General features: G+C 41.0%; 1 protein-coding gene across 4 annotated transcripts in view; it reads left to right on the forward strand.

Annotated features, from left to right (window-relative positions):
* Nucleotides 1–26,916, forward strand: part of LOC126268236 (uncharacterized) — a 284,639-nt gene that overhangs the window by 122,092 nt on the left and 135,631 nt on the right. For all 4 annotated transcript variants that reach the window (XM_049973886.1, XM_049973887.1, XM_049973888.1 and 1 more), the window contains exon 7: nucleotides 15,160–15,370. In XM_049973886.1, the coding sequence (XP_049829843.1) occupies nucleotides 15,160–15,370 (211 nt within the window). The remainder of the gene's footprint in view (nucleotides 1–15,159; nucleotides 15,371–26,916) is intronic.

The following is a 26,916-nucleotide window of genomic DNA, read 5'->3' on the forward strand; positions in this document are numbered from 1 at the left end:
ATTGGTCTGTCCCCATTCCTGACTGTAATAATTTAAATCATAAACATCTGCAGCAGCTATACTTAATAGGAATGCCTCATGGTGGACTTGGGATTTGTTTATTGTTTGTGCACTTCACTCTTCCCATGTCTTATCATTGCTTGTATCGTCCTGTGGCTGGTATCCACCCACACTGTTCCTACCCCACTGAGGCTGGATGTACTGCCTCTGAAAATGTCCCAATCATGCACACCAATAATTCTTCACATTTGCGGTCAATACTCCATGTTTGTCCCATACCCCTGTTGCTGAATCTCTTTTCAAATTCTTTTGCCACTCTGACAGCAGAAAACTGTTTTTTGGGCACCAGACTGAACTTCTCTCAACATATTCAGTGACAGGACCCTTACGAAAGCTTTACTTCCTGCAGTATAACCTCATTTGCCTCAATGCTCCCTCCTGACTCATAAGCTTACATATTCTGTTCACAAAATCCTCCATTGCTCCTCCATGACTTCTTGTAATTCCACTTTCCAAAAAAACCTCACACTTTTTTGCTTCCTGCATTGCTGCTGAAGGCTGTATTGTAACTACCCAAGTATCTTCACATTTTTCAATAATTCCGTAAACCTAACAACACTTAACAAAAGTTTTTGCCTCTCCTCTCATTCATAAGTTGTCACTTGCAACAACTGACCACCCAACCAACTACCCATCCCTGCTGACATCTTCAGGCCTAGAAACATCAGCACATTCTCAGCTGGAACTATTACGATCAGATTGCCAATAATTCCTCATATGTAACTACATTTGGCTTAGTAGTCCTGTATTATCTGTGGTTTATTGTGCTACGTTATCCAATAACACCTGTATTGCCTCCCACTCGTGCACGTTCTGGTGGGTCCTTCACCCTCCATGAAACTCACTGCACATGATCACCCATCCCATAATACTGTTATCAACAGTTCTGCCAAACTATGACCTCTACAAATACTCAGTACTTTCTAAAGGCCTCACTTCTAGCCCGAAACGTAGGTTCAGCCATGCTGAATTGTGAAGGACCTCCTTTTCTTCATTCATTCTTTCTTTCCAATGAAAACATTTCTGACCACATCCAACCAAAACCCCACATAGAACCGTGTCTAAAACAGTTCCAACCTGCACCTAACTGCATTCTTCCTCCCCTTCCACCCAGTCGTCCCCTGATAACCTTCTAGGAATTCCTCACTTCTGACCCAGCCTCATCTTCTTTTCCCAAACCCCTCCCCAGTGAATCTGTCTTCACACCTATAACACACTCAGCTGCCAGTAAACTGAAAACCATTCCAGGTCTTATCATTTTTTCTGCAGACAGAGGCTCGACCACAGTGACCATGAATTGCTGTGGCTGTGTGGATGAGGATCTCGACAAACATTCTGACACCTCTGCATACAAATGTTACAACCATACTCCCATCCCAGAAATCCAACAGGATTTCCAACAGCTGCTCAAGGCCTTAGACTTATCCCATAACATGCCACATGATTTCCTCTCCCTCCTCAAACCAGCGACATCTCCCCTCTCACCCCTTCCCCACAATCCTACCTTCCACCTACTCCTGTACAAAGTCGACAAACCCAACTGAACAGGTCTCCCTGCTGGTTGTCCCATTGTGGCTGGGTACAACACAGAATAAACATTTGTCTTTGTTGTCCAACACATCTAAACTATTCTCCATAACCTCCCACCCTTCACTTAAGTCACCACTCACTTCCTTCATTGCTATTCCACAGTTCCTGTGCAGTTACCACCAGACTCCTTGTTGGTCTCTGTGGATGTGATGTTCTTATACACAAACCGCCCCCATGCTTATGTCATTCCAATCATGAAATTGGAACAGTACTTTTTTCCAAAATTCTTATGATACCACACCAACTATGTCTTTCTTAATTCTCCTAGCCAACCACATCCTGACCCACAGTTATTTCACTTTCAAATAACAAGTCTGTAAACAAATCCATGGTTCTGCCATGGGTACTCACACGGCACTATCCTATACCAACTTATTTATGGCCACCTTACTATCTGATCAACACCTCAAACCCCTTGGTGGTTGAGCTTCATTGTTAACATTTACATGATCTGTACTCATACCAAGGACAACCTTTGCCTTTCCTCCATAATCACAACACCTACTCCCAAATCCGCTTCACCTCCTCCTACTCAACCTATTGATCCACTTTCCTAGGTGTTGATATCTACCTTTAAAGTAGCTGTATAAATTCATCCATCCATACCAAGTACACCAGCCACCAACCGTACCTCGAACTTTGACAGTTGTCACCTGTTCCATCCCAAAAAGTAACTTACTTACAGCCTTGTCACCTGTAGATACCACATCAGCAGTGGAAAGCAGTAGCTGTTGAAATATGCCAATAGCCTTATCAGAGCATTTATTGCCAGACAGTACCCTAACCAACTCATCCATAAGCGTATCTCCCATGCCATCTCCTTCTGTGAATGAGTAAACCTGTTAACCAGCACTTCTCTGATAACCCAATATCACCCTGGCCTTGGAAAGCTCAACCACTTCCTTCACCAGGGCTTCAAATATCTCTTATCATACACTGAGATGATGGACATCATATCCACATCACCAAAAGTAGTGTTCTGCTGCCCACCCAACCTACAGTAAATCTTTGTCCATCCGCCCTCCAATCTTGCACCCTGTCGGTCATTACTTTGTGGTCGGCACATGTACAAGACCTGTCCCATACTCCCAACCATCACCACCTACCACAGCCCAGTCACAGGCATTTCCTATCCATGAGAAGCATGACCATGTGTGAAAGCAGTCATGTTATATATCAGCTATGCTGCAATTGTTTTGCAGCATTCTGTGTGGGCATGACAAGTAATCAACCATCTACTCACATTTCTGACCACTGCCAGGTTGTGGCAAACTACAGTCTTTACCATCCAGTTGCTGAAAATACTGTGCACCACGGTGCAAATGACTTCAACAGTTTCTTTACTACACAAGCCATTTGGATACTTTCTTCCAACACTTTTTTTTTTTTAATCTCTCCAGGTAATAATTCTCTCTCCAACACGTCCTCTTCTTTCACAATCCTCCTGGCCTAAGCCTCCACTAACCTGCTTCCCACTGCCTCACCATACCTTCTCCCTTCTCTGTCCACCACTCCTCCTTCCCCTTTCACATTTTGTACTGCCATCTATTACTACTCCTTCCCCCGGCCAGTGCAAATGCCCCCACCACCATCTACCCAGACAACTACACTCATTATTTGATAATCAATTGTCAGCCTCACCATGGCCACTGACGTGAGTGTTTGGGTGGTATTGTGTGTGTGTGTGTGTGTGTGTGTGTGTGTGTGTGTGTGTGTGTGTGTGTGTGTGTGTGTGTGAGAGAGAGAGAGAGAGAGAGAGAGAGAGAGAGAGAGAGAGAATATGAATATGTGTATTTTTGCTAGTTCTTTCTTGCAACCAGTTTTACAGATAGCTTTTATTGTATAACATGTCTACACTGATCAGCCAAAACATTATGACAACCTACATGCCGGCCGGGTCTAGGCACTTCAGTCTGGAACCGCGTGACTGCTACGGTCGCAGGTTCGAATCCTGCCTCAGGCATGGATGTGTGTGATGCCCTTAGGTTAGGTTTAAGTAGTTCTAAGTTCTAGGGGACTGATGACCACAGATGTTAAGTCCCATAGTGCTCAGAGCCATTTGAACAACCAGCCTACTAGCCAGTATGTCCACCTTTGGTGCGAATAACAGCAGCAACATGTCATGGCCTGGAAGCAATGAGCCCTGGGTAGGTTGCTGGAGGGAGTTGTTACCACACTTCCACACACAAGTCACCTGATTCCCGTAAATTGTGGGAAGGAGGCCATGAACTCTGATGCCAAGTTCAGTCACATCTCATGTGCACGAGCTCCGCTGGACCAATGGATGCCCACGTGAATGTTCCTGAGACCATAAAGGAGCTGCTGCCAGTTTGTCTCCATCCTTCAGTACAGATGTCTTTCCCTGGAAGACAACGAATTCGTGCCCTCCCAACAGCATTATGAAGAAGGTAAAAGGATTCATCAGACCATGCAGTGCTCTGCTGCTGTGCCAGCAGTCAGTGCCAATGGTCACATGTCCACTTCAGGCATAGCTGCTAATGTCATGCTGTTAACATTGGCGCAAGCAAGGGTTGTTTGAGGAGGCCCATTGATAAGAGTTTTCAGTGCACTGTGTGTTCACACACACTTGTAATATGCGCAGCATTTAAGTCTGATGTTAGTTCTGTCCAGTTCGTCACCTGCTCTCTTTTTACCAGTCTGCTAGCCTACGACGTTCGACATCTGTAATGAAGGTTCTTTTACGCACATGCTGATTCATCTATCAAAAGGCCAGCCTGACACCATTCCGCTACCCTCTCCTTGATTAGTTTTTCCTTCCCCCTGAGCTCTGATGCCAAGTTTAGTCACGTCCCAGATGTGTTCGATCGGGTTCAGGTATGGCAACTGTCCAACCCCACGAAGTCTGGACATGGTTTCACCTTGGTTTTGCCATGTGCTGAAGACACTCACCACAGCATTACCTGTTTGATCTCCGCCTCCCGGATGTCGGCATTCCATCTCATGGGGGAGTTATGCTGCTCATATGGGATGACATTCATGGTCAACCCATCTTCATCTGTTGCAGTTTGCCTTTTCCTTCCTCATTTGATCTTTTCCCTTTGTACCATTGACATTCATCTGTCATTCGATGTCAGCAGGGCAGACTTCCTCCAGCTTATTGGGCACGTACCTCACCCCTTTCTCCTGCTCGGTGACTTTAATGCCCACCATTCCCTTTTGGGTTCTCCCAGAACCTCTCCGAGAGGTCCCTTCTTGGCTGACTTCTTAATCAGCTTAACCTCTTCTGCCTTTGAACAGGAGCACCCACTTTCCTTTCAGACTCCTCGCACACCTATTCCCATCTGGACCTATCCTTTTGCATTGCCCAGCTTGCCCATCGTCTCGAGTGGTCAGTTCTCTCTGACACATACTCTAGTGACCATTTACCATGTGCTATCCGTTTGGTGACTCCTACCCAACCTGTGTGCACACCCAAATGGCACCCTACTAAGGCCGACTGGAGGCTTTACTCCTCCCTTGTGACCTTCGATGAAAAAGATTTCCCCAGTTGTGATGACCAAGTGTAATATCTTACAAACATTATCCTTAATGCTGCAGAATGTTCCATTCCTCACACTTCGTGTTTACCATGCCATGTCCCAGTCGCTTGTTGGACCGAGGCATGCTGCGACACAATTTGTGTGCGGAGACATGCCTCCATGTTTTTAACTGTCATCCTATGATGGTAAACTGCATTCATTATAAACAGACACATGCACAGTGTCGTCACGTTCTTCAGGATAGCAAGAAAGCTATCTTGGTTTCATTCAATAGTTCTTCCGTCATGTGGGCCAATCTCAGTTGGCTGTCTGGGACCAAGATCCATTCCCTGATTTCCGGTCTGACAGTAACAGATGATGTCATCATCATGGACCCTATTGCTACCTCCAACACCTTGGGCCACCACTTTGCGAAGATTTCAAGCTCCTCTCACTATCACCCTGCCTTCCTCCATCCAAAACGAGTGGAGGCGGTTCTTGCAATAGCCTTGTTTTCTCAGAATCACAAATGCTACAATGCCGCTATTACTATGAGGGAGCTAGATCTTGCTCTCACTTCATCCTTATCCTCTGCCTCATGGCCAGATGCTGTTCACTTTCATATGTTGCAGCACCTTCCTCTTGCAGCCAAGAACTTTCTGCTTAATACGTACAACTGCATCTGGGCAGAGGGCACGTTTCCCAAATGCTGGTGTGAAGCCACTGTTGTACCCATACCTAAGCACAGTAATGACAAAGACCTTCCTTCTACCTACTGCCCCATTTCTCTCAGCAGCTGTGTTTGCAAGGTGATGGAACATATGATTCATGTCTGGCTGGTATAGTGGCTCAATTCTTGCTATTTACTAACCACTGCACAGTGATGGAACATATGATTCATGTCTGGCTGGTATAGTGGCTCAAGTCTTGCTATTTACTAACCACTGCACAGTGTGTGTTTCGAGTGCTCCGTTCTGCACTTGACCATCTCGTCACTTTGTCTACCCACGTCATGAATGGTTTTCTGTGAAAACCCAGAATGTGGCCTTTTTTTTTTTTTTAAATTTGGAGAAAGCATATGACACCTGCTGGAGGACCAGTATCATCCGTATGGTCTACATGTGAGGCTTCCATGGCCACCTATCCCGTTTCCTTCAGGAATTTTTAAAAGACCGAGTTTTCAAGGTGCATATGGGTTCTGCCTTGTCAGATACCTTTATCCGGGAAAACAATGTACCTCAGGACTCTGTCCTAAGTGTTGTCCTCTTTGCTATCACCATTAACCCTGTAATGGCCCATCTCCCGCTGAGCATCTTCTGCTCCCTTTTTGTTGACGATTTTGTCATCTATTGCAGTTCTCCACGGACTTGTCTGATTGAGCAGCATCTTCAGCGGTGTCTTGGTCATCTTTACTCATTGAACATCGACAATGGCTGTCGTTTTTCCACCGACAAAACCATTTCTATGAATTTCTGGTGGCAGAAATGGTTTCTTCCACTGTCTTTACATCTTGGGCCTGTTGCTCTTCCATTCATTGAAACTACAAAATTCCTGGGGTTCATGCTTAATAGGAAACTTCCTTGGTCCTCCCATGTGTCTTACCTGGCAGCCTCTGTATGTGGTCCCTCAGTGTCCTAAGTGGTACCTCCTGGATAGCAGATCGAACAACCCTCCTATGTATGTACCGGTTCCTTGTCCATTCGAAACTAGACTATGGGTATTTCGTTTATGCATCTGCACGCCCGTCCCTCTTACGCTGTCTCAATACTTTCTACCATTGTGGCATCTGTTTGGACAGTGGCGCCTTTTATAGTAGGCAGAGTCTGTATGAAGAAGTTGCCAAACCACGTCTATCGTACTGCTGTGATTATAACTCCTTGTTCAATGACTCTTTCTGCTCTTGCTCTCGCAGCTTAACTTCGCGCAACCTGCCATTTTACCGATGGATGTGAAGCCTTCATCGCCTTGGTTTCGTGCGGTGGCCCATGTTCACCTTGGCCTTCATTGTTCCCTAAGGACACTACTCCAGCCTCACGCTATCGCCTCAGTTTCATGACCTTCGCACGGAACTTCACAATAGCACCTTTGTGTACACTGATGGCTCTCAGGCTGACCATGGTGGCGGGTGTGCCTTTGTTATTGGCTCCTGACATTTCTCGATATCTCAGTATTTACAGCAGAGCTCTTCTCCCTGTTGTATCAGGTCACGCAGTACATCCGGCGACACAGGCTTTTCAGTTGTGTCATCTACTCAGACACTCTCAGTGCCCTTCAAAACCTCTGTGTGCTGTACACCATCCATCCCTCAGTGCAACAGTTCCAGGAAAGCTGTCACTTGCTGACTTTTGTTGGAGCCACTGTAATGTTTATGTGGGTTCCTAGTTACGTCACTCTGACAGGAAATGAGACTGCTACCAAAGCTGCAGTCCTAACACCTCATCCTGCTAGTTCCTGCATTCACTCTAGTGATCTCTGTGTTGCCACCTGTCAGCACATAGTGTCACTTTGGCATCATCACTGGTCTTCCCTTCATGGGAACAATCTCTGAATTATTAAGCCTCTCCCAGTGACTTGGACGACTTTCTCTTGGTGCTCTCACTGAGAGGAGGTCATTTCAACTAGGTTGTTTATTGTGCAGTGCCTTTTTAGCCATCACCATTTGTTACATGGTGCTCCTCCACCACTTTGTGCATATTGCACTCAACTTTTAACTGTTTGCCATTTCATAACAGAATGCCCTTTTCTTTAGCTGCTTACGTTCCCATTTGTGTTTGCTGTCTGAGCTGTTGGCCATTTTAGCAAACAACATGGGGGTATCGAATATGTTTCACTTTTTATCTGTTATAGCAATATGGTGAAGTGTTTTACACTTTTTATATGTTCACATATGCATGCATTTTCTGAAATGGCTCACGCTGAGCCTCTGGGCCATCACATTCTGCCCCCAATCAAACTTGGATAGATTATGTGCCTTCCCATTATACACACGTACAGCACGCACACTGATACTACATTCACTGTGCATGTGTCTGACTAGCAGTCATTCCTCACCAAATGATGCTGCTATTGCCTGGACAGATTTATAACAATAGTAGGTCAGTGGTCATAATGTTCTGGCTGGTCAGTGTCGTCTCCAGTGGTTTAGCCGGTGTGTTGTGTGTCTGTCTGCCCATCAGTCAGTCAGTTGGTCGAGAAGAGATTCATCCAATCGAATCTTCCCGTGAACTTTTATGAATTGAAACAAAGCAATTTCAGTAAGATCAAGAATTTATTGAAATGAAATAAATAAGATAATTGAAACCTCATTCACCAATAACATTTGCCCCAAGTGATGTCATTTGTAAGGAACTTCTGTATATTCCGTAAGAAATGCTTTGATCGAGGTTTGTGGCTAGAAAGCAACAGTGCCAGTGGCTCCGTTGGCTGTGTCAGTTGTGGTAATTTGATCTTTCTGCTCACACAACATAATCCTGATGGTTCATGTCAAAATCTCAAAGCATTACCAGGGTTGCCACAAGTCCTGGAAATCAGGGAATTTCAAACATCTCAGGGAAATTTGGAAAAAAACACTGGAAAAGTCTCATTTTTGTCTCTGTAGATAAAATGGTTTGTGTACTGAGATGTCATGTATCATCGCTCACTGGGCACCACTGAATGCGTGCACTGCTTCCCTACTCCCGCATTCTTGGTGCTTCTTCCCTTCCTACCATTCCCCTCGTAGCAGCTGCCAATGAGAGTCAGGGAGGTGTGACGAGTGGTTTGTTTGGATCTTATCCTCAGAAACTGTTGACACAGCGGCCAGAGATGGCTTGATTATGTGAAAGTGTATGTGCTTCATTTTCTGACAGAGGCTATGGCCGAAAATTTAGTTGTGAGTGAGTGATTGTCTTTCCTGTGTGCTTGTCTGTGGCTCAACAATCATCTTTGTGGAGATTTCTTACCTATCCTCATTAGTATTGATTCTCGAAGTATTTGCACAAGGTATCTGTTGCATGGAAATCACTGTAGTCTCATTTTATCAGCATGGTGTCTGTGACACATGAATAGCTGACCACATGATGGGCCAAGGATCTCTAAAGGATCGGGCATGTCTATCTGAAGCCCTTCGTTTCCCACGAATGTGGAGACCCTACCCGTCGCATCTGGTCTCACTGATCTGCTCGCAGGCCAGGTCAATTTTTGTGTGGTGTAGTCATGGTTTATCCATGGACCCAGGACTGTGGTGCTCCTCGGAGGGCCAGAGGCTATGGGTAATGGATTTCAGGACTTGCAACTGTCTCTCCACAAGTACATTGTACAATGTGGCATTATATAGACATTTTATTTATTCTGTCGCATTTTGGAACTTTGAAAGTAGTTTATATATTAGAAAGTATGAATGATGATAAGAAAATTGTGGCAGTGGCTGGCAGTTTGTACGCTATGTACTCGCATATTTTTCGAAAGAAAAATCACACAACACATGTAAAATGAAATTATTGTGTGCCATTGGTGACCAGGAGACTCCATCCAGGGAAGTTTATTCGCTGGGTTGTGAGTCTTCGTTCAGGTGATGCCACACTAGGTGACTTGCTTGTTGGTGATCATGAAATGATGATGAAGACAACACAACACCCAGTCCACGAGCGGAGAAAATCTCCAATCCAACAGGGAATTGAACCTGGGTGTCACTGTGTGGTAGGCAAACATGTTACCACGCAGCTAAGCAGGCCTACCTCTAAAATAATAGGCATAACTGACAATAACAAACATAGTAGAATCAAAATTGTATTGGAAGTCATCTACAGTGGCGGTTTACACTTCTCTTCTCCGCCTTGTACACTTCATTGAAGAGGCCTACTTTTTTCTGAGGTTATTTCTGAAACTAGTGAAGGTATTTTAAATCTGGAAATGTGTACTTTTGTCACCAAATGTGTTTCCTTTTATTGAAATAAAATAACATCAGTGTTCTTAATGAATTACTTACAGCATTTGGCTTGCTTTTCCCGTCTAAAAACAGTTCATTACAAAAGATGGTGATGTTAGTACTTAAGATTTTTGCTCACATGTTTAGGAATACTGACACCCCTATATGGGGATTTCACTTGGGGGACCTTGTGGCAACCCTAATTACAATGTTGACAAACATTGTTCCTTTTTTTCCGAAACAAACATTGTTCCTTTCTTCCGAAGTCAACCTAAATATCCGCAGCATAATTGAGTATTGGATCTGAACGCCAAATGTTGATTTTCAATTGTCACATTTGTTCATGTCTTTTGTAGACATTCCAAATTATTTTGTGCATAAGCTCCAGCTGAGTGAGTCAACTGTGACTTTTCAGTACTTACCTCAGCTCAGTACAGCCGATAGAAACACAAAAAACAACCGAAAATTTAAGTTCCTAGCTTTCGGAATAAATGTTCCTTCATCAGGGAGGAGAGGGGGGAAAGAAAGGGAAGAAGGGAAAGTGGATTTAGTTACTCACAACCCAGGTTATGACGCAACAGGGAAAGGAAAACAGGGAGGGTAGCAAGGATGGAGGCATGGTTGTCAGAGGGAAGCCAAAGATATTCTACTGTAGGTACTGTGCCAGCTTCAAACCAAAGAGGATGCATACAGAAGTAAAGAGGTGTATAGTATAAAGATGTAGGATGAAAAGATGGATGAATGGCTAAAGAGAAAAGGAAAAGAGGAGAAGACTGAAAAGTAAATGGGAGTGAGGTTGTTTAACGTAGGTTCAGTCCAGGGGGATGGCGGGATCAAAGGATGTGCTGGAGTGCGAGTTCCCATCTCCGCAGTTCAGAGGGACTGATGTTGGGTGGGAGAAGCCAAATGGCACATACGGTGTAGCAGATTCCTAGGTCCCTAGAATTATGCTGGAGGGCATGCTCAGCCAGTTTTGTTGTTGTCATACCAATGTAAAAGGCTGTGCAGTGCAGGCATGTCAGCTGATAAATGACGTGTAGTTTCACACGTGGCCCTACCTTGAATTGTGTATGTTTTACCAGTAGCGGGGCTGGAGTAAGTGGTTGTGGGGGGATGCATGGGGCAGGTTTTGCAGCGGGGTCGGTTACAGGGGTAGGAACCGCTGGGTAGAGAAGGTAGTCTGGGAATATTGTAGATGTTACAGAGGTTAGGGGGACGACGAAAGGCCACTCTGGGTGGTGTGGGGAGAATTTTGTCAAGGGATGATCTCATTTCAGGGGTTGACTTGAGAAAGTCATATCCCTGGCGGAGTAATTTATTGATGTGTTCGAGGCCAGGATAATATTGGGTGACAAGGGGGATGCTTCTGTGTGGTCTGAGGGTAGGAATATTGTTGTTGGACGGGGAGGAATGTATTGCTCGGGAGATCTGTTTGTGGACAAGGTCTGCAGGATAGTTGCGGGAGAGGAAAGCACTGGTCAGGTTATTGGTGTAATTGTTGAGGGATTCGTCACTGCAGATACATTTGCCACGAATACCTAGGCTGTAGGGAAGGGTGTGTTTGATGTGGAATGGATGGCAGCTATCAAAGTGAAGGTACTGTTGTTTGTTGGTGGGTTTGATATGGACAGAGGTGTGGATGTGAGCTTCAACAAGATGAAGGTCAACATCCAGGAAGGTGGCTTGGGTTTTGGAGAAGGACCAGGTGAAATTCAGATTCGAAAAGGAGTTGAGGTTATGGAGGAAATTAAGGAGTGTTTCTTCACCATGAGTCCAGACCACAAAGATGTCATCTATAAACCTATACCAGGCCAGGGGAAGCAGCTGTTGGGTCTTCAGGAAAGCCTCCTCCATGCGGCCCATGAAGAGGTTGGCATAGGACGGAGCCATCCTGGTTCCCATGGCAGTTCCCCTGATTTGTTTGTAGGTCTGGCCTTCAAAAGTGAAGTAATTATGGGTGAGGATGAAGTTGGTAAGTGTGATAAGGAACGAGGTTTTTGGAAGATCTTCGGGTGGGTGTTGGGAGAGGTAGTGCTCAAGGGCAGAGAGACCATGGGTGTGTGGGATGTTTGTGTAAAGGGATGTAGCATCTATGGTGACAAGAAAGATTTCAGGTGGGAGAGGAGTGGGAATGGATTTGAGGTTTTTCTAGGAAGTTTGCCACGAATACCTAGGCTGTAGGGAAGGGAGCGTTTGATGTGGAATGGATGGCAGCTATCAAAGTGAAGGTACTGTTTTTTGTTGGTGGGTTTGATATGGACAGAGGTGTGGATGTGAGCTTCAACAAGATGAAGGTCAACATCCAGGAAGGTGGCTTGTCACCCAATATTATCCTGGCCTCGAATACATCAATAAATTACTCCGCCAGGGATATGACTTTCTTAAGTCAACCCCTGAAATGAGATCATCCCTTGACAAAATTCTCCCCACACCACCCAGAGTTGCCTTTCGTCGTCCCCCTAACCTCTGTAACATCCTTGTTAAACCATACAATATTCCCAGACTACCTTCTCTACCCAGCGGTTCCTACCCCTGTAACCGACCCCGCTGCAAAACCTGCCCCATGCATCCCCCCACAACCACTTACTCCAGCCCCGCTACTGGTAAAACATACACAATTCAAGGTAGGGCCACGTGTGAAACTACACGTCATTTATCAGCTGACATGCCTGCACTGCACAGCCTTTTACATTGGTATGACAACAACAAAACTGGCTGAGCATGCCCTCCAGCATAATTCTAGGGACCTAGGAACCTGCTACACCGTATGTGCCATTTGGCTTCTCCCACCCAACATCAGTCCCTCTGAACTGCGGAGATGGGAACTCGCACTCCAGCACATCCTTTGATCCCGCCATCCCCCTGGACTGAACCTACGTTAAACAACCTCACTCCCATTTACTTTTCAGTCTTCTCCTCTTTTCCTTTTCTCTTTAGCCATTCATCCATCTTTTCATCCTACATCTTTATACTATACACCTCTTTACTTCTGTATGCATCCTCTTTGGTTTGAAGCTGGCACAGTACCTACAGTAGAATATCTTTGGCTTCCCTCTGACAACCATGCCTCCATCCTTGCTATCCTCCCTGTTTTCCTTTCCCTGTTGCTTCATAACCTGGGTTGTGAGTAACTAAATCCACTTTCCCTTCTTCCCTTTCTTTCCCCTCTCTCCTCCCTGATGAAGGAACATTTATTCCGAAAGCTAAGAACTTAAATTTTCGATTGTTTTTTGTGTTTCTATCGGCTGTACTGAGCTGAGGTTAGTACTGGCCAGCCCCTCTATCTCTTTGTTAGTAATTGTTTCACATCTTTATATGAGATTTTCCATTAATTAGTTAGATCAACTGTGACTTTATCCATTGTTTAGGAGTCATAATGGATCGCGCTCAAGAAATTTGTATTCAATTTGCCTCCAAATGCTGGCTACACTCTGTATCAGTTTCATTGTCGGAATGATCATATAGTTGGTTTGCATAGCGTGTACGCCGACCAACATTTAGATGCCTCACTGTGGTATTTTTCCCAAAGAAATAAACTGTGAACTGAAATCAGTGGAATGTTTGCAACACACAAAATTACCACAAACTGACATCAGTTTGATAACGCACTGAAACATTGCTTTTAATTCTTTTCTTTTTCTCAAGATATCAATAGTCAGTGTGGAATTTGTTGTTGTTATGAGAATGTTACAGCAGAGTTGTCAAAACTGACCATCACATTTCTTTCATTGAGATTTTCATACAAAAATACAATCCAACTTTTCTGGTGGATTTTCCAAAAATTTTGTTTCACGCAAACCTTGTCCTGACAATTATGAACACAACAGAAAAAGCAGTCTGTCTGTTCTCAAGTGATGATCTTTCATGCATTTTCCAATTGATCTTTATTTATATGAATTAAGGTTTTTGGCTCAGAAATGAGAAAAAAAAAGCTTTAGATTCGAAATCAAATGCTCTGTCTTTTGACTGTGTCCGGTCACGAGAGTGGTCTCATACGAATCAGAGCAATAAGTGTCACAGAAACATGGCAAACCCCTCCCCCCCTCCCACCCCCATCCACCCACCCCCCACCTTCTCCCTCTGCCTCCTCCTCCTCCAAGGTGTGAATTGAAAAACAGACTTCATTCATGTTATTAAAGATTTCCCTTTTATTGCAATGTTTCAAAGCGAATCACGTTTGCCACGTCATTTTGCCAGAAATTGGAGAGGCCAACTGGTGATGTACTAGTGAATGAATTTTTATCTACTCTTCTCTATCATTGATTTTGTATCCCTTGCAAAAGATGTCATATCCCTTCCGACCATTGTGGAATTTCCTGAAATCTATTATTCTTAAGCAGCTGTAATTTGCTCCACTGGTAAATCTGCTCCTGTAATTGTTGGGCCAGTTGGACTCAGTTTCAGCAGGTGTCATTAACTAAAAGTAAAATGTGTACTGTAAAGTTCGTAAACACAGACAGGCATCAAACAGTTTTCACTCTTTCCGTATAGAGGCGCTATCTAGTATCACATTTCACATGTAGTTTTCGTTTCTGTTAATTAGCATACATTTGATGAATTCTTTATTTACATGAGATAAGTATTCAAATTGAATGGGGGTGGGCAATGAGGTTGAAACCACTGATTATCAGTATCAAGTGCTACCGATAGATTCACATGGTCTGCCGAAATATTATTGTATCTTAAGTGGATTAAAGTCACTAGGAGAACTTCAGTGTTGATTTTCTTAATAATTTTTTTTTAAAGTTACAGTAAACTCCTTTGATTTGAGATCTGACCATCACATAGAATAAAATATAAAACATTACATAAATCTGATGGCCACGTGGTCCTGTTGTCAGTGAATTTACGTGATATCTTACATTTTTCAGTAACAGTGCCAAACAGTAGACGATAATAATGAAGTCCTAATTTCTTATTATACAAAAGTACAGGAAATTAAACATTATGTGAATACATTTATAAAATTTAGCCTCTAATTATTAATTTTCCTAGTGTATTATTGACAACTATGAAACTAGAAGATTGTATTTTGAGTAATAGTTTCATAAATGTTTTGGATTGTAAAGAATTAATGGGTCGCATAGCAATTTAATAGTAAAATCGCTGGAAATATTTTTTCAGGTGATGATCAGATATCAGAAGGAATCCGTTGCTCTCCAGGAAATAACTGTTCTTTCCATGGAGCAGATGCAGCCATTCACAAAGCTGACAAAACTTTTCATTCATGGTATCGTGATAGAATGGACGCCATTGTCAATAAAAACTGTTCTGCTTCTGCAGACAAAATTGATTGCAATAACAGTTGCCAGAAGACTTTTGGTACCATTAAATGGTATGTACAGTGCAAAGATATTTGTGACTACCTTCATGGGGAATCTGATAGCTATAATTTGTTTGCATTTGTTGAAAAAAGTATATTTATAATGTTAGAAGATTGCTGGAAATATTGTTTTACTTCATTCATTCATTCGAAAATGCCCTATTGGGGTGAGGGTAAAATTATGAAAATAATGGTTTATTCAATTGATTAACTATCTCCTCGTGTATAATTTTCACTGCTTGTGCCGTTCTGTCTCATTTCCCCATCTGTCCACTCAACGCATTTTGCCACTTCTCCCCTTCTTACAAGAAATCATTTATCTATTACATGTATTGTCTACCTTATCAAGAACAATTTTGGTGTTATTTTCTACCAGTTTTGATATTGGTTTCAGAATGAATATTTTTGAATTTCTGTATATTCTAAACGTCTGTCGTATTTTATTGCTTTATAGTGCCATGCCGAAAATGAAAACATATCTACCAGTTAACTTCTGTTTAGTGACATTAACATCATATTTATATACATTTTGGGGGGGGAAACAAAAAGTAAAATTTATGTTAAACTTTTAAGTGCAGTCTGTTAAAAAAAAAAAAATTACTCTGCAACCATATGTTTGAAAGTTCTTCAAAAGAAAAGTGTTTCATACCTTCAGACCTCTTATGAGATATTACCCTGCCAATCCAACAAATGTGTGTGTCATCTTCAGAATCCGGAAATGCTGGAGAACAGTAAAGCTTGGTAGATGAATGTTCCCATGCATTAAAAACTGATAAGTAGTAATGTAGAGCCAAAGTTGCCTTAATAATTAGCTTTGCTATACCCATTTCAACTGCAATGATATGACAGTAGTTTCTTTTATAGTCAAAATACTAGATGTAATTTTAATTAAGCTGCATGCATAAGTAAAAATAGTTTCATATGAAATTATTTGTGGAACACTACATCATAGCATTTTGCTGTTGGTGGCACCTTCAAATTTTTATAGCTGCCTGTGCATTCAAAAGTTGTCAGGTATTGGTCCAGGTAGAAACTGATGATGATGATGATGATGATGATGATGATGATGATGATGATAATGGAGGACATCCCCACAGAGTGTGATGTGTCCTACAGACAATGCCACAAGTTGTAGAGTTACCAACACTGATTCAGCACTGTTATTTTCTGGCAATAAGTAATGCACATCATGAGGGCAAGCATAATAAACTATTTTTAGTTATGATGATACAGTTCACACCACATTTTGTCATTTTATTCTATCCATCAAAATAATGAGGAATCTAAAATAAAAAATTTTGACATTTAATTTTTTAGTTACTAATTTTGAAAGTTTTCAGAATTGTGCATTTTTGCCATGTTTTCAAATCTTAAAATAGCCATCTCTAAAACTGTATGGCTAACAGATCTGAAATTTGTACTGTTTTGTTCAGTTTCTTACAAGCTTTAAAAAAATTTTCTGTTTGCCACATTCAGAAAAAATGCAAAATTCTGATAAAGAATTTTTTAAAATTCTGATTATTTCAAAATAGTAGTTTTTAAGGACAACGGACAAGAAATGTTTTGATCATACACTGTTTGTTAAAGTATGTGGCAAATTGCATGATGGTATTCCAGTGGGAAAATATTGAAATAAATTTTATTTTACTGGAATTTGCATTGCCACAGCTATGTGTGGTTTGCTTGCTGGTCCATATAACTGAAATTAAAATGAAATTATTGAATACTAATTAGCACAATATGCTAAACAATGTCTTGCAACAATTAGCATAAATAATTTAAGAGATGTTGTGTGTCACTTGGTTTATTTAACTTTTAATATATTTATTTATTTTTATACTACAGTGGAAAATATTCATGTTTACTGACACATTTCAGCAGAGATGAATTGTTGATCAAAATTAGCAAAGCATGGGAGTGGGGATTTTGGAGCAGGTTTGCATGCATGTAGATCTACTTCGTGAACAACATTGATTTTATTAATTACAAATTATTTATAAATAAATCACACACTACTGGAAATACACAAAATGAAAAATTTCTGGAAGTGGATACCTCTTGTCCAATACAGTATTCTAAAAATTTGTTGAATATCTCACATGTTAAAGCAGGAGAATAATGTGTGTAGATTCGACTGAGAAGCAGTCAAATACAAATCACACTCTTGATGTACATGTATACCATCAGTTCATTTGTTTGCAATACAACTTTTGGTTGAATGATGAACGAAGACAGTACTACATTAGGCATACGGAGAAGTCCATGGACTAGCAAACATCTGTGGTATGTGCCAACAGTCTAAACCACAGTCAAGGAGGAAACCATGTTTTGCAAGTACATCAGCAGGCACACCACAGAGCTTACTGTAACCATTGGATGGTTGCAGTGAGGTGACAACAGTCCACAACAGCCACTAAGACTGCTGCAAGTGTACTGCCATGTGACTAGGGACCAGTGGATGCATCCTTCTCTGCCATATTTAGTTTGCACCACACCCAGTGACCTTGATGACCATATGGATAATTACATTTACTCTCCGACTGTAATTACATTTACTCTCCAACTGATACATCTGACTAAATTTGAAGAGCAACCTTTTTGAAATAGTAGTAGTGGCATTTTACGCAAAATGTAATTTCCCACTTTACATGAGCAGTTGCCTTAACTACTTTGGCTGTCCATGCGTGAGTCATGGCCAGACACAAACTTCTATATCATCATCCCTGCGTCACAACCTGTACTCATACACACATTATGTACAGGTTGTGGCACAGGAATGACACCATGTGAAAGTCTGGGTCAGGCCGATAGACGTGCTTAGATAGCCAAAGTGGCTAAGATGACTGCTCACATTAAGTGAGAAATCTAGGATCGAGTCCCAGTCCAGCGCATATTTTCTTTGTTGTCATTCCCTTGTACAGCAGGTGGTTGTTCATATTTGCAACTGCAAGTACATTTCATGTATTTCATAATGGCTGTAGTTGCCGCACTGCCTGTTCAATGTGCAGACGTGTTCAAAGACACATTGCATCTGTCTTCCTAACCTCACAGGCAGTGGAATATCATATACATTCCAGTTGTTTGAATGGAGTAAAGCAAATAAGCCATTAGTCACTTTTTTCTGTGTGATAAATGATGAGCATGCAGCAGAAGAATGAAGCTTGGCAAAAAGATTTTATGATACCACAGAAATTACAGGTATTCCAAATTATGATGCCTATCTGCTTAGGTTCCTATAAGTGAAGCATAAAATTCAAGAGGGTCCTTATGCAGATAGCATGTCTTTTGAAGTGTTTACAGGATTTATTGCTTGTGCAACAAATGGTGGCCTGTGTTGTACCAAGATATGAAAATGTAGGAGAATTAAAACCTTTTATTTATGCATCCTTGTGGACCAGCTCCAAATGAATCAAGAACACCACAAAAATTGACAGTTCCAAAATAACTTCATACTCATGTTGCCAGTGCTCGACTGCCACTGGAAGAACATACAGACTTATCAGACTAAGAGATGCAAAAAACCTCACAGATATATTGGAAAAGAACATATTGTTACATCAATAATTTGGCATTATTGCTTGAAAGGACTGAAGTATTTCATTCAAAGGAAGGCGATATAATCTTACACTCTAATAAGATTGTTATTGGATGCCATACTGTTTTTTTGTTCAAGATGAGTAGAAAGTTTCTCAATCTGAAGCCTCAAATAACACATAGTTAAGTAGTAACAGCTACATTAGTGTTTAATAGTATTAATGTATTTGTGAAATAAAGGTACAATTAAGTAAATTACTCATAATGTTTATTGAGCGTGTGTTGTTAGGGTGTGTGTTACAGTAATTGCACAGTTAACATGGGAAAGGCAAACCAAAATTTAAATGTGTAATATCTAGTAATGTAATAAAATTATTGTCACCAAATAAAAAATAATAATCTGACAGCTGTATTTGAGTTTTCGCCATTTAAGGCATCCTTTACAACTTAGGCTTGTGTTATGCTATCATATTTCTTTGTCAAAGTTGTTATGTCAATTATTTATGTCAAAGAAATTTGATGGTGCAGTAGGGAATTTTGTCAACTCTCACCAGTCGTAAAAAAAAAAAAGATCAAATTTAGGGCCTTGCCATGTTGTTGTTGTGGTCTTCAGTCCTGAAACTGGTTTGATGCAGCTCTCCATGCCTTGCCATAGAGTTGGTCATACAGGTTCTGTTCATTATAATGTCAAAGGTAACCAATTGGAGCGCTGGCGTTGCTACAGGTATTTGATGTCTCTGTAGTGTGTTTGTAAACATGGCTTCAAAGTTAGTGTGTTCCCTCAACTTTTTTAAAAAAAAAAAAAAAAAAAACTTACTTTGACTAGGGTGGGGAGTGAGTGAGGGGCACAGTGCATGCTATTAATTGTGTGTTAATGGGCGTGTGGAATATGCTGCAGGCAATTTCACATCCACAATTACAGCTACATTGGTTTAGGAAAATTCGTTGTTTTTTATGAGTATAGTCTAGCAGCACATATTTTTTAAAACTTACAAAAAACTGAATAAAACAGTTAAATTTTAGAACTTTCAGTCAGAGTGCTTTTAAAATATGAATGTTCCAAGGTTGCAAAACATGATACAAAATCATAATGTTGGAAACTTTGAAAATTAACAACTTAAAAATGAAAGGTTGGAAAATGTCTTAATTTTGCCTGTTTTAAGCAGACAACTACTACTATCTGAGATGTCAAGAAAAACTTATGTGATTTCACATGGACTGGCCCTAATATCCTCTTTTGAATGAGCTGTTGATTGTCCATGAGTTTGAATAACTTTGTCGGGGGTGGGGTGCACCTGCCTCACTCTATTCTCAACTACTGTTTCTGTTTCATGTCCATCAACTACTATAACTGCAATAAAAACCATCTTATAACTGCAGCGAGGTTTTCATACAAGTTCAATAAAACCTTGTGTCCCTGTGTTTTGTTTGTTCTATGTTCAGAATTTCAAGGTGTGTATTCCAGTTGAGACTGTCAAAAATTTTCTCTAAATCTATAAATTCTGCGTAACTGCAGGTTTGCCATTCTACAGTATGTCTTCTAAGTTATGTCATAGAATCAGTATCACCGGAAAGTGAAATAGTGTTCGGCTTTTTTTCTGTAGTGCCTCTTCTGTGTATTCCTTCCATCTACAATTTTTTCCTTTTTTGCTTAGTTCAGGCTTGCCATCGAGCACTTTATATTCATACTGGTGCTTCTGTTTTCCATTTTAACATTTCTATGCTTGTTTTTACAGCCTTGCATTTTTTCCTCTAGCTGTTGTTGCTTTGTTATTTTTTCACTTTCTGTCAATGTCTCTTGTATTTTTTTAACATCTGACTTCTTTTGTATTTGCTTCATTTGCTATATTTTTTCCTTTGTCAGTGAAAGCATAGGGTGAGGGGTTTTATCGGTGGAGTGGTTACTGGAAGATAAGAGGTGAGAGTGAGGGTCGAGGAAGGGTGACTGGCAGCTCAGGGAGATATAGCAGGTTTTAAAAAATGGGAATGTGGAAGGGAGATGCAGTGAGTGTATGGGATATGGATACAACACATGAGCACCAGAGCCAACAAACTCCTCCAGCATACGCTGTTGATGATATCGGGAAGTGGATCGGGATGGGATGAAAGAACAGAGGATGGGGAAACTTGGGAAGAGGGTGTGGGTATGGCAGGGTTAGCAGAGACCGAGGCAGGAGAACTACAGAAATGGAGGATGTGTTGCAATGATCATGCCCACCTAAGTAGTTCAGAAAAACTTGTACTGGGGAGATTGTGAAGCAGACATTGAAATAAAGCATTTTGGGGTCAGCAGTGCTCCCTGCCACATTCAACGCTGTTCATGACCACAGCAATACTCAAGTATAGGTCAAACGAATGTTTTGTAAGCCACCTCCTTTGTTGATGGACTACATTTTCTAAGGACTCTCCCAATGAATCTCAACCTGGCACCCGCCTTACCAACAATTAATTTTATATAATCATTCCACTTCAAATCATTCCGTACGCATACTCCCAGATATTTTACAGAAGTAACTGCTACCAGTGTTTGTTCCGCTATCATATAATCATACAATACAGGATCTTTCTTTCTATGTATTCGCAATACATTACATTTGTCTATGTTAAGGGTCAGTGGCCACTCCCTACACGAAGTGCCTATCCGCTGCAATCCTTCCTGCATTTTTGTGCAATTTTCTAATGCTGAAACTTCTCTGTATACTGCAGCATCATCCACGAAAAGCCGCATGGAACTTCCGACACTATCTACTAGGTCGTTTACAAATATATTGTGAAGAGCAATGGTCCCATAACACTCCCCTGTGGCACGCCAGAGGTTACTTTAACATCTGTAGACGTCTCTCCATTGAGAACAACATGCTGTGTTCTGTTTGCTAAAAACTCTTCAATATGTGGCTGTAGAAATGCCATGAGGGAGCTAACTGATATATTCGGCATAGGTGGCATTTTGCCAGCATCGCTTCTAGGTCTTTATTTATGTTTTTTTCTTTTCCCAGTAGCTGTGCATTTGGTACATTGTTGTAACATTTGAAGCATTTTCAGTTTTAACGCTTTTGGAATCACAACTCATCTCTTTCCTGTTTCTGAAAGTACCAAAATGTCGTCTATGTGGACAGTGAGAGCATGTGTCATGCGGCAGTATGAAATTTAAGGTTGACCAACACTTTTTCTGAAGGCCGCTCAGATTGAAGGTATTGTTTTAGATAACAGTGGATACTTCAGCATGAGTTTTACTGTCACATTGGCATTCAGTGGAAAATCTTTAATAGTGTCTTGATTGATGATATCTAAAGCTGAAACACAAATCAGTAGAAGGACAGAAATTTGAATCTTGCATATCTACGTTTGTATGTTGAGATGTGGACCTGTAAGCAATTTTATAATCATAGTTTGATAAAAGAAGTGCCCATGCTGTAAGCATTGAGCCATTCTGTAAGGAATGGTAGTATTTGATGTAAATATAGCTACCAGTGACTTGTGACCTTCCTAAATTACACCATATTTTAATAACAGTACAGAGTGACAGCGACCACTGATGATATGTGAACATGGTCTGAAGTTGGCAGTCTAGCTGAAATGGAGCCATCACAATAAAAACATTAAACTACTCTAGCAGCATTCTGGATTTTATTATACAATGCTTCCTTTTCAGTTTGACTATAGCTATTCTGAGCAGTAGTGATTGTCTCAAACAAGCTGTTTAAAACCACGTTGTCTGTGTCACAGGACTGTGCCGATTCAATATTAAGAAGCATCTGCTGTAGAATGAACATTTTAGTTGACTCATATGTAATAATTTTTTAATATGTCAAACACATGTCGGCACTCATTATTCCATATTCATTTTGTTCCTTTTCATAACAAAGTATACTTAAAACAAATTTGGTGCACTGGTGACCACAAAATACAATATTTCATATTCATCAAGTCCAAATGAAGTATTTGTGCCCAAGAATTTGTGTGTTTCCTCATAATGAGGTATCTGTAAGTAATCCTCCTTCTAATTTAGCTTTTCTAAGTGTATGCTGCCAGCTAATTTATTGGCATTGCCCATTGGCTACTAGAAATTGTTTCTGTAATGATATTCTGTTCGAGTCAATCTAGTTCCTATTTCACCAGTGTCTTTTAAAGCAAATAGAATATTGCGTGCTTTAGAGAGTTTGACGCAATGTTTGGCTTCAAAGTGATACACGCTTTGTAGTTTCGAATGCTACTTGTTGCTTCATAAAAATCTGTATTGTACTTTTGCAACAGTTTTTGCCATTAGTGTGAATCTTGACTCACCTCTTCTTGCATTGTGAAGCTTAGTTTATTGAATAAAGGATGACCCAATAAATTTGTTGCTTTGGGTGAATTTATTACTGTGATTCTGACCCGTTTTGTGAATTTCTTCTTTGCAACCTTTGTTATTGATCGGTATTTGATCGTCGCTGTAGCTAAATATTGAACTTCTAAATTGTGTTAAATTCAATCCTAGATTTTTGTGTGCCTGCAGATTGATTGCAGAAAAGGAAGAGCCTATGCCAGTTTGAAATTTCAGTGGTACTTCATTCATTCTGAGTATCACAGACAAAAGCTTTGTCATTAGCTGAGAACATAGTGTGCAATTTATTCTATATCTGCAAAATTTATTGATTTACAGGTGTTCATCTTGAACATCAGTTGTATTATTAGTATTTCTATTATGAATTGCTTTTGTGTGCTTAGTATTTTATTACATTGCCTAATTTCCTTTGTATTGCCTACTTCAGATTTATGAACAACTCTATTTTTGCAGTACACTCCGATCAAAAGTACCTGAACACCTGTTAACGGCGTGTGGCCACCTTTGTGACAGCTTGAACTCTACTATCGAACTTTATATTCTGTCTTTGGTTTAGTGGCAGCCAAAACCATAGAAGGTAGTGCTGTCAGGCACTGGTGTCTGGACCAAAGTTAAAGAGCTAATTAATCCAAAAGGTGTTCTATTGGGTTCAGGTCTGGACCATGGTCAGATCAGTCCATTTCAGAAGTGTTAAATGTCCACAAACTGCTTCCTCACAGGTGCTGATTTGTGACAGGGTGCATTATAATAGTGATTCAGACAATAATCGTCTCCGAAGTATTTGTCTACATAGCACACAATGCTATAAAATGTGTTCATGTCCATGACCTACCAGGTTTAGTGTTTTTGTAAGCGCAACAAGGGGAGCACACATTAACCGTGAAAAACATCCCCATACTGTAACACCACCTCCTCCGTATGACACTGTTCATATGATGGCAGATAACATTCTTATCACTCATTTCCAGTCATCCACTGTTCATTAGCTTTGCTCTTCACACTCCTCAAGTGTCAGTCGGCATTGACTACAGAAATCTCTAGCTTGTGAGTAGCTTCTTGTTACCCCATTTTTTTCAACTTCCTATGCACTGCTGATAGCACTTTGACACACTTGAGTGATTCCTTCCTTTGATTGCATGTGACTTTATTATTATTATTATGTTCCTCTTTTTTTTAAAACAACAGTTGACACAATGCTTGATGGTCCCTGTTCATCAGTACTTGAGACATGTGTGGTTGACTTGGGTGTCTTTAGAAGGATTGAAATGTCCCTAATGCTATTGTTACTCAGGCGACATCCACTGCCTAGTCCACATTCGAAGTCTCTGAGCTATCCTAACTCAGATATTCTGTTAACTGATTCATTACTGATTACATCAATGCACACCACCTCCTTTTATACGGCAGATCCACATCCCATGATACCTAGTGGCCAATTCTACATTACATAGGGGTGTCTGGATACTTTTGATCAAATAGTGTATGTGCGTTTCTGAAGAACAGTCTCTGCACTTGTGAGTAACATTACATCATGCTCATGAATGTAAGTTCCATCCATGGAATCTGTTTGTGAGTGGATGTTGCCTTATTGTGCCCTGTGACTGTCCGCCTTTGCTGCGGTCATGGCTTGTCCATGTAGGTTGTTGTCCATGTTTCATGAACACACTAGCAACTTCGAACTGGAATGCATCATCTGAGGCAAGCAAATGTTTGTGACCCCAGACTGAAGGCAAACATTCCTGTAGCAGTGGGTGAGTCAAACTAAGAAGGTCTTTCTGTAACTTATTGTGTGCGTGTATAATGAGCATTTCATGACTGAGAGAATCTGTGTAAGAGTTTTTGGACTTCTCATCTTCACACAGAAATTTGCAGTCTCTACTGAGCCCCTAAAAATATACTATCCTCACTTTGTAACCTTGATTGGGTGTTTTAAATAGCTGAAAAATTTATGCCGGTCTGCTGCTATGTGCATTTGTGCTTTAAAATAATGTTGTAGCTTATTTTTAATATCTGTATATAATAGTGTCACAGGATTTACTTCAGCACATATTTTTTGAATTATTTAAAAGTTTTTATGCCAGTGTTAACAAGAAGAAAAGCTTTGCCCTCAACCTGATAATTTGTGCATGATGAAATGTTACACCAATCTGCATACACATTTCTGTATGGATTCTACTTCCTGATAAAAAGATGTTTATGGCAGTGGTGCCATCTTGAAATTTTCCTGGACTTATTCTTTTCCGATTCCAGTTTTGATAACCACACCATGAAGAGTTCTTATAGTTGTTATAGCTGTACCAACAAATGTTGCAATAAATCTGGTTGAGCCATTTCTCAAAAATAAAATTTGAGATATCTTCCTGCAAAGGAAATGGGGTTAGCAGCCAGAACAGTGAAGTCAGAATGCCACACTAAATTGTGCTCTTTTTGTTGGGTTGCCAGGAAAGTTCCACATTAACTTTGTTTCTTTTCCCATTATCCAGGTTTTTAGTCCTTTGCCTATGTAGCATGTTTTTAAATGTTCCTTTTTCCTCAACAACAAGTTTCTACACATTTTTCGCCGAGGTCTGATTTTTATTTTATATTCACCAAGTACACTAGGTGCCAATACATAATGGGAAAGGAAGAGAACCCCTTAGCACTGAAAGTAGTAGCGGTTATGAGGTGACCTGCACTTAGCAACTAGACAGCCTTGTCACAGGTTGTAATAGGGTTAGTCAAGATCTGCAGTGTAATGATGTCAAAGAGATTAGTTACAATCTATACTAATGATAAAACTGTGAAACTGTCTTGTCTGTGTGTTTGTCTGATTGAACTTGCTAATACCAAAACTACTAGATGAATTTTCATGTGATTCTCACCTGTTAATAGTGTGTAGCTTGGAGCAATGGTGCAATGTTTAGGCTTTATTTTATCAAAATCGACAATTGAAAAAAAAAAGAAAAAAAAAAAAAAAAGAAAAATGGCCTGAGATGTGAACAATCACCTAAGGCGGGTGTGGCCCCTTGTGAAGGGGGCCCCCCAGTTGGCAGGAGCATGCCATCGAAGACACTGGCAATCAAGAGGGATTTCCTCGCGATGAGTCACTCATCTTCACAGTCCACATCTACAAAACGTAAACATAATGAGACTAGTGATTCAAAGAACCTTCCTGCTGCACCATGGTTCCTCATGGTCTCACACACTGAAGATAGTCTTTTGCCACAGTAATATGATCAGTCTTTCGCCACAGTAAATTCATTTATTATTCAGAAAGGTATTGATGCAGTTGCTGGCGCTGTGAAATCCTGCTCTCGTTTACCGAATGGCACTTTGCTTCTGGAGACTACTTCTCATTCTCAAGTACAACAGCGGCTTGCTGCCTCGCTTCTTTACGGCTACCCTGTTCGTGTCGAGGCCTATGTAACTTTGGATTCTTCCCGTGGCGTAATTTACACCAGGCTGCTTGATGGTCTAACCAAGGCCAGAATCCAATCTTACCTCTCTGATCAGGGTGTCATTGACGTCCATCATGTAATGAGAAAGGTAGATTCCTCCTTAGTGCCCACCCCACTCTTTACCTCACCTTTGTCAGAGTGATGCTGCCATCCAAGGTCAAAGCAGGCTATGAAATTACCACAATCCAGCAGTACATTCTGAACCCAATGCGCTGCTACCAGTGTCATCGTTTTAACCACACTAGATTATCTTGTCGACACCC

This window comes from Schistocerca gregaria, chromosome 4 (assembly GCF_023897955.1).
Source record: "Schistocerca gregaria isolate iqSchGreg1 chromosome 4, iqSchGreg1.2, whole genome shotgun sequence".
Taxonomy (NCBI): Eukaryota; Metazoa; Arthropoda; class Insecta; order Orthoptera; family Acrididae; genus Schistocerca; species Schistocerca gregaria.